At 42.9% G+C, this 9,958-nt stretch overlaps 1 protein-coding gene and 1 pseudogene across 1 annotated transcript in view; one reads left to right on the forward strand and one right to left on the reverse strand.

The window, feature by feature from the left end:
* The window catches only part of LOC145416861 (turripeptide OL11-like), a 29,665-nt gene extending 22,130 nt beyond the window's left edge, over positions 1-7,535 (forward strand). Inside the window, exon 3 of the mRNA XM_080285731.1 lies at positions 7,340-7,535. Coding sequence (XP_080141857.1) covers positions 7,340-7,476 — 137 coding nt within the window. The 3' untranslated portion in view covers positions 7,477-7,535. The remainder of the gene's footprint in view (positions 1-7,339) is intronic.
* A 1,598-nt stretch (positions 7,536-9,133) lies between these two features.
* Positions 9,134-9,730, reverse strand: LOC145417015 (uncharacterized; annotated as a pseudogene).
* Between the last annotated feature and the right edge of the window lie 228 nt (positions 9,731-9,958).

Genomic DNA, 9,958 nt, shown 5'->3' on the forward strand with positions numbered 1-9,958 from the left:
GATTAGGAATTTGAAGCAGGAAAATGTTGAACTGAGAAGGAAACTAGAAGAGAGTACTAATAAAACGGAGAAGGTGAGTAATGTACTAGAAGAACACAAGGCAAAGTGGGCACACGTAGAAGAAGAACAGAAAGAAGTGGTCAGCTTAAGAGAGATCATCCAGGAAGAAAGGGAAATGAACAAGAAAGAAATGGAAGAAAATGTAGTGAAAATACTGAAGAAAAAAGAGAAAATAGTGAGAGAAACTGTAGAAAGGAGCAGATGTGTGGTAGTATTTGGAAACAGGGAAGAGGAAGAAAAGGTTAGGTTCGTAAGACTCGAGAGAGACATGAACCTGGTGAGAGGAATATTAGGCAAGATTGACCCCGAAGGAGACAAGTGGGTAAAAGAAATTGAGGAAGTAAGGAGGATAGGGCCTTAAAGAAAGGGGAAACAAGACCAATGAGAGTCAAGTTTACATCAGAAAGTGTAATAAATGAGATACTTAAAGTGACCTGGAAATTAAGCAAAGAGGCGGGGATGGAAAATATTATAAAAAGAAAAGATCTGAATGAAGAAGAAAGAGAAGTTTTAAAATCATTAAAGGAAGAAGTAAAGGAAAAAAATACTAAGAGGACAGAGGAAGAATGTAATACTTTTTTTTGGAGAGTATTGGATATGAAAGTAAGGAAATGGTATTTAAGGAAATAGAAGTGAAGGAAACTAAGGGGGATGGTTGTGAAAGATCAGAAGTTGAGGAAGTGGTACGGACAGAGAGTAGGAGAGAAGAGGGTATTAATAATGTCAAAAATAATTTGAAGGTGATATATACTAATGTTGATGGTTTCATATCGACAAGGATCGAAATTAATGATTTCTTGAGAGAACATGAACCTGATGTCATGTGCTTTGTAGAGACCAAATTAAGAGAAGATATTGATGTTCATTTGGGAGATGGTAAATACAAACTGTGGAGAAAAGACAGAAAAGAAAAAAAGGGAGGAGGAGTGATGATAGCAGTGAAGAACAACATAAATGTAGATACTGTGGAAATGGGAGAAGGCAGGGCTGAAGTGATATATATGAAATTAGAAACTGGAGAGAATGTTAAGGGAGATATGGCGGTAGTGTATGTTCCCCCAAAGACGAGAGCATGGAAGGATGACGAATACCATGAGATGTTGTCAGATATGGCTAGCTACTTGCAAAAAATAATTGAGAAAAGCAATAATATAATTTTGGTGGGTGACTTTAATTGTAAAGAGGTGAACTGGGAGGAATGGTACTCGGGAGGCAGCGAGGATTCGTGGGGCACTATGTTATTAAATATAATAATGAATAATGTGATGACGCAATGGGTCAAAGAAGAGACACGGTTTCGAGGTGAGGACACACCAGCAAGGTTAGATTTACTGTTCACCAAAGAACCCGATGTAATAGAATCATTGGAATATCTCTGTCCTTTGGGAAAAAGTGATCACGTGGTCATTGAGTTCCAGATGTTAATAGGAAACGTCGAGCCAAGAGACGAGCTTCATAGACAGGGAAGATACAACTTTGGGAAAGCAAATTTTACAGGAATGAGAAACTTTTTTGAAAATGCGGATTGGAGAAAATTCAGAGAAACAAGAGAGATACAGAGGAAGTGGGATATCTTTCTAGACCTCTATAATTTGGGAGTGGAAAAATTTGTACCAAGAGTAAGAGGGAAAGAAAACAGGAAAAAGGAGTGGTTTAATAGAAGGTGTATGATAGCAAAAAAAGAGAGAGATAAGGCGTGGAACAATTGGAGAAAGAGAGGTAACGACAGAACAAAGGAAGAATATAAAAGAACAAGAAATGAATACACAAGAATACTTAGAGAAGAAGAAAGGAATTTTGAAAAAGGTATAATTGACAAATGCAAGGATGAACCCAAACGGTTTTATAGATTTGTTAATGGCAAACTGAAACAAAAGGAAGGAATCACCAAGCTGAAAGTAGAAGGAGAGGTCTTTAAGGATGCGGCAATGCAAGCAGAAATAATGAACAAACGTTTCCAGTCAGTTTTCACTAAAGAAAAGGAGCTTGTGGAAGGGGAGGGAGTGATTAGAAATGTTCCGGTGATGAAAGATATAAAAGTGGAGGTACAGGAAGTGTATAAATTACTGGAAACTCAAGATGTAAGGAAAGCCCCAGGACCTGATGGAATTTCTAATTGGGTACTGAAGGAATGCAGAGAACAACTGGCGGATAAAATTCGCAGCTTAATTGTATGCTCACTGGAAGAGGGGAAAGTGCCAAAAGAATGGAAGAGGGCAAATGTGGTACCAATTTACAAGGGAGGAAACAGGGAAGAACCCCTGAATTATAGACCAGTGTCTCTAACCAGCATGGTCGCAAAATTGTGTGAGAGAATCCTGAAAGACAGATGGATAAAATATCTGGAAGAGATGAATATTTTGGCTGAATGTCAGTTTGGATTCAGAAGTGGAAGGTCATGTGTTTCTAACTTGTTGAGCTTTTACTCAAGAGCGATTGATGTGGTACAGGAGAGAGATGGTTGGGTGGATTGTGTGTACTTAGACTTAGAGAAGGCCTTTGACAAGGTACCTCATAAGAGACTAATGTGGAAACTAGAATATATAGGAGGACTAAAGGGGAAACTTCTGGAATGGATGAGAGACTTTTTGAGAGACAGACAAATGAGGACAGTAATAAAGGAAAAGATGTGTGGATGGAGGGAAGTAACAAGTGGAGTCCCTCAAGGCTCAGTGTTGGCGCCAGTAATGTTCCTGATTTACGTAAATGATATGGTAGATGGAGTGAACAGTTATGCAAGTCTGTTTGCTGATGATGTAAAGATCTTGAGGAAGATAAGAGGTTGAGGAGGATTGTAAAATACTGCAGGAGGATTTGGATAGGAAACACAATTGGAGCCGGACGTGGGAAATGAAATTGAATGTAAAGAAATGTAAAATATTGGAAATGGGTAAAAGTACCAGGAGACCATCAATGAATTATTTTTTGGGTAATGAATTAATCACAAAAAGGAGAGAAGAGAAAGATTTGGGAGTGCTGGTCCAAGATAGTTTGTCACCAGAAAAGCACATTAACAAGATAGTTGGAGAGACTTATAAACTCTTGACTAACATAAGAGTAGCATTTCATTATATGGATGAGGAAATGATGAAAAAATTGATAGTGGCCATGATCCGCCCCAGGTTAGAATATGCAGCGGTAGTGTGGTCCCCACACAAAAAGAAAGATATAAACAAGATTGAGAGAATACAAAGAACAGCAACCAAGATGGTCCCCAGTCTGACAGACCTGTCATACAGAAAGAGGCTGGAAAAACTGGATTTGCCTTCGTTAGAGGAAAGGAGAAAGAGGGGAGACATGATTGCGGTGTTCAGGACCATGGTGGGAGTAGATAAAATTGACAAAGAAGATCTGTTTGTATGGAATAAGAGAGCAACAAGAGGACATGGAATGAAATTGAAAAAGTCAAGCTGCTTGAAGGATATCAAGAAATATGGCTTTCCTTACAGAAGTATAGACTTATGGCATAGCCTGGACAAAGAGATCGTCCAGTCTAAAAACTTAAACGAGTTTAAAGTTAAATTCGACTTACTGAGAAACAGCGACGGAAACCCACGAGCATAGTACATTCCGTGTATATTACAATTAGGTATATTAGGTAAATACATACATATTTGGAACGACTTAGACAAAGAGGTGGTGCATGAGAAAAACATTCATGTGTGTAAAGGTAGACTTGATAAATGTGGATATGGAGACAGGACAACACGAGCATTGCTCAATTCCTGTATACTACAAATAGGTAAATAGGTAATACACACACACACACACACACACACACACACACACACACACACACACACACAGACATAGACGCAGACACAGACACACGCACACACACACACACGCACATACACACATATATGCACACACACACCACCCAAACACACGACACCCTCACACAGAGCACCCTACACAGACACACATACACAGACACACATACACAGACATACACACACACACACACACAGACACACACACATGGACACAGACAGACAGACATACAAACACAGACACACATACTCAGACACACACACACCACACACACACACACACACAGACACAGATACTCATACACATAGTCACATACACACAGACACAGACACACAGACATAAACACACACACATACACAGACACAGACACACAGACACAGACACACACACACACACTCTAGACACAGACACAGACACAAACACACACACACACACACAAACACAGACACACAGACACACACATACACAAGCAGACAGACAGACAGACGAACACACAGACACACATACACACAGGAACACATAGACACACACACACACACACACACACACACACACTGCAGACACACACGCACAGACACACACACACACACACACACACACACACACACACACACACACACTGCAGACACATACGCACAGACAGACACACACACACACACACACACACACACACACACACACACACACACACACACACACACACACACACAAACACACAGAGACACATACACACAGACACACACAGACACACACAGACACACACATTCATATACACACATCATCCTATTACACACACACACACACACACACACACACACACACACACACACACACACACATTCATATACACACATCATCCTATTACACACACACACACACACACACACACACACACACACACACACACACACACACACACACACACACACACACACACACACACACACACACACACACACACTCATAAACACGCACGCTCTGTCTGTCTGTCTGTCTCTCCCACACACACATACACACACTCTCGTAAGTCTTCACACCCTATAGAGCCCCACATATCCTAACACGTCCACCTCACGAACCACTTCATTCCCCCTCCCCCTTCAACTGCCTCCCTATTAACTCACCCTTTCACACCGACCTACCCACTAACTCACCCCCTCACACCAACCCCCACTTACTGAGCCCCTCCCACCAGCCCCTTTACTCACCTCCTTACACTATCTGTCGATCTATCTATCTATTGCCAGACGCCTCAATTCCGTACGGGGTGGCTACAAACAAACCTCCTACACATCGCCGTGTCCCCCGCCATTTCACTGCCCTGCTCCCAACTCACACCCCCCTCTCTCATATACCTCTCCACCCCATCCCTCCATCTCATCCTCGGCCTCCCCCTCCCTCTTCCCCCCCTCCACCTCACTCACATACACTCTCCTCGTCAGGCTCTCATCCTCCATCCTCTCTACATGGCCAAACCACCTCAGGGTGTTCCTCCTAATGCTTCCTATCACATCCACATCCACACCACAACGCTTCTTTATATCCTCATTTGTCAGCCTGTCTCTCCATGTGACTCCACAGGCTCCTCTTAAATAACTCATTTCCACTGCTCTCACTCTTGACTTGCGTCCTTCCAACAACGTCCAAGCTTCACTTCCATGCGTTAGAGCTGGTATCACAATACTGTCATGTAGTACCTTTTTCACTTCCATACTCACTTCCCTGTTTCTTATCACTTTTTTCATGGAACCAGCAACCTTTCTTCCTTGTTGTACTCTTTCAAGCACTTCACCCTCCAGACTTCCATCCTTACTCATCACACTACCCAAGTACTTAAATGTACTCACATTTTGCATTTCCTCACCATCCAACCTCACTGTACATTCACTGACTTCACCTCTCTCAAAGACCATCACTTTACTCTTCCCTATATTCACCTTTAGATTCCGTTTCTTACACACTCTCCAAAACTCATCCACCAAGCCTTGCAGCTCCCCTTCGTCTTCACTCAACAACACAGTATCATCTGCAAACAACAGTACAGGGAATTTCCAAACACTACCCTCTCTCACCAGGGCCACTCCAACATCCACTGCCCTACCTTGTACCTCTTTTATTACCCCATCCATGTACAGATTGAACAACCATGGAGACATAACACATCTCTGTTTCAATCCAATCTTCAAAGAAAATTCACTCAGTTCATCATCCACACGCACTGCAGCCTTAACACCATCATACATACTCTTCCCAGCATTCAACAACTTCCCATCTACTCCATATATTCTTAATACTTTCCACAATCCTTGTCTATCCACCCTGTCATAAGCTTTCTCCAAATCCATGAAAGCCGCATACAACTTCTTTCCTTTCTCTAGAAACTTTTCCACTAAAGATCTAAGAATGAATAGCTGATCTACACAACCTCTCCCCTTCCTAAAACCTCCCTGTTCTTCTCCAACTAATTCCTCTGTTCTTTCTTTAACTCTGTCAATAAGTATCCTACCATACACTTTTCCTATTACGCTAAGAAGACAAATGTCCCTATGATTACCACACACTTCTTTTTCCCTTTTTCCTTTTGTACAAGGGAATAATTATACCTGACTTCCAATTCTCCGGGACTCTACCTTCCTCCCAGGCCAATCTGCACATCTTCCATATCCATTCTACTACTATCTCTCCCCCATGCTTCAGCATTTCACCACACACTACAAAATTTGACTTTCTTCATTGCTTCGACAACTTCTATCCTACTGATTTCTTCCTGTCTTCTCACCTCCCTCCTTCTCCCAGCCATTCCCCAGCCACTTATACTCACATTCCTTCCATCCTCTATGTTCAACAATTCCCTAAAATGTTCTCTTCATCTGCTCACTTTTTCTCCCTTCTGCACTAGTAATCTACCATTTTTATCTTTCACTCCCCTGCAAACTTCACTGCCACCCTGTCTTACTCTCTTCACCTCTTTCCAGAACATTTTCTTACAGTCCCTCCAATTTACACTCACACCAACCCTCCTCCCCACTTACTCAGCCCCTCACACCAGCCCCTTAACTCACCTCCTTACACTATCTATTTATCTATCTGTTGCCAGACGCCTCAATCCCGTACTCCCTCAATCCCTTACTCACTTCCTTACACTATCTATCTATTGCCAGACGCCTCAATCCTGTACGGAGTGGCCACAGACAAATCGCCTCCACGTCGCCCCTTACTCACCTCCTTACACTAACCCCCCCATTAACTCACCCCCTCACACCAATCTCCCCGCTAGCTCACCCCCTCACATCAGGCCCCCTACTTTCTCATCTGCTCACACCAACCCCTCCATTAACTCACCTCCCCACACCAACTCCTTTATGAACTCACTCCTTCACACCGACCCCTGCACTATCTCACCCCTTCATACCAACCTCCCCACTAACTCACCGTATCACAGCACCCCCCCAGTGACTCACCCCCTCACACCAGCCCCCCCACTAACTCCCACACTCTTCCACAGAATGCCGGCGGCCGTGCACACGAGAGTACTACCCCGTGTGTGCCAGTGACGGCCGCACCTACAACAACGTGTGTATATTTATGAATGCCAGGTGTTTTAATCCCATACTGCAGGTGCTGAGGCGAGGACGATGCTGACACCATGATCCCTCCTTGTGATAACTGCTGCATGGATAAATGCTCTGATCCTTTCACTTTAATGTAGCCTAAATTGTCATCAATCCGTCTTGAATGCTGAGTGGCAATATCAGCTTAACACTAGAATATGGTGGTAGTCATGATGGAGTGCTGTTGAAACCATATAATTATAGCCACAGCACTGTCTTTTTCCATCACTTAAAGAAATAAGGTGCAAATAGAAGATAGTCTAGGCCAAGTTACGGTAAAACATATATAACAATGTAATGGAAACAGTTGTCCTGGATAAAATAAAATGTAGTTTTTTAAATGTTCAGTGAATATTTTTTTCCTGTTGCACTTAGTGTAGCTTAGTGGTATGTACACTCGCAATCCACAATTTCTAGCCCACCCAGGTCGAGGCGGAGGTTCAGAACAGGGACCTTTCTAGACGGAGGCCCAAGCCAGCTATCATGGGGCAACATACACTCAAACACACAAGTTGTGAACCATCTGAGGCTTTACTATCAGTCACCCATATTATGCTCATCTTGCACTGTATTATGGGGAGATGTCATAGCATTCATACTGTATATAGATACTAATTTGTATCGGTAATATTGCAGTTTATACCAACCTGTATCTTAATGAAAGATGCCATCAAGGAAACATCTCATAGGACGCAGTGAAGGAATTAAGAATTCAACGAATCTCTTCCAAACCTCCCTGTGAATCCACTTATACGTTTTGAGTGTGTGTGTGTGTGTGTGTGTGTGTGTGTGTGTGTGTGTGTGGCCAGGTGATGCGAGAGCTAATCTACACAGTACTGCAGAATGTCGCATGTCCCGTTATATTGAGCATCATCACTAGTATTTTCATATAAAAGTTTATCCATTTAGGGTCGGAGATGGCTCTCCCATTCGTTGTTGTGAGCATCGTCCCACAGCACATTGGTTACATTACAACCACGGTTCATCCATGTCCCACCTCTTCCAAGTATATCCCTAGCAGTGTGACTCCTGTTTATTTACCAGGACAGTGTGCATCTGTTGATCGTAATTTCAGACACACATACACTCGACTATCAAAATCAAGTTGCAGACATAACTACTGGTTTAATGAAACTTTATATTTAAATTACTTTTATTAATGCAAAAATTTAAATGACAATAACAAGATCCCAAGGCAAGTCGCTACCATAGAAGTATCTCGTGCCCCTATAGGTTAATACCTTGTTCAGCCTCCATCAGCTTCAATAACTGCACGTAGCCTGGCAGGCATGGAATCTACGAAATTGCTGCATATATTAGGCCTATTTCTTATGCCCTCCCACACATTATGGGCGTGTCCTCCACTTGCCATTCAGTAACCATTTGCCCCCATAGGTTCTCTTGTGGGTTACAATCGGCTTCTTTAGGGGTCCAGTCCAATAATACGATCTCTGGGTACGCCTCGAACCAACCCTTCACTGCCTGACTTGTGTGTATTGGACTGCGATCCTGCACCATATACAGTACAGTATATACAGTAGGCTCTGGGTCTGGGATGGCATACGCGCGGACCGATGGTAGAAAGGATGTCTATAGAATGTGAATATGTTGGTCTGCATCCAAATGTCCATCAATGTCCGATAGTTCACCAACACCTCCCCATCACATCCATCCATGCATGGAGGTAGTCACAAGAACACTTGTCGATATTTCTTGGATGTTACTTTGAACACAACGTGTTTTGCGGAAGCACCAACACTGGCGACCGACGGCTGCCACAGAAGAGAAACATTTTTCATCGGTGGATATGACAGACCTCCAATAATCATCTTCCACATCCGCATATGCCTCCGCAAACCTTTTACTTGCTTCCCTGTGGGCCTGTGGTAAAGTTTCCTTTCGTGCTGGGATGAAATGTTTTCGGCCAGACTCGCGTATCCGCCTCCTGGTGGTTACTGGATGACAGCCAACCCCTGTTTCCCTTGTTTTCTGACAGCGTTCGATAGTGATGCTGTCTCTGCTGCCCTCTGTATCTGCTCATCCTCCTCCGATGTAGTGACTCGAGGTCTTCCCGGTCGGGGCCTAGTGAGCACGTGTCCCTCCTCCCCGCATCTCCACACCCAAAGCCTGACTGCATCTCCTGAGATACCGAGAAGGCGACTAATCTCCCGTATCCCCTTCCCTGCCTCATGATAGCCAATAATCCTGGCTCGATGTGTAATAACTTCGGGTCGATTCGCCCCCGTCCGTGGTGGCCTCCCAAGACGTTGTGGCTGAACGTCCATGACTGTCATAATAAACAAAGCCATTAGTTTATAGGGTCGTTAGGACCAATAATTCATTCATATGTGAATTATGGATATATTATCATAGGGCATGGATAGCTGTGACTTAAAGGACAAGTGCGTTTATAAATAAATATTACAGAAATAAAGGTTATATAACAAACAAATATATATATATATATATATATATATATATATATATATATACAAGGATGATTATTATAAGAT

This window comes from Coenobita brevimanus, chromosome 108, assembly GCF_032717465.1.
Source record: "Coenobita brevimanus isolate Jiangsu-jjx chromosome 108, ASM3271746v2, whole genome shotgun sequence".
Taxonomy (NCBI): Eukaryota; Metazoa; Arthropoda; class Malacostraca; order Decapoda; family Coenobitidae; genus Coenobita; species Coenobita brevimanus.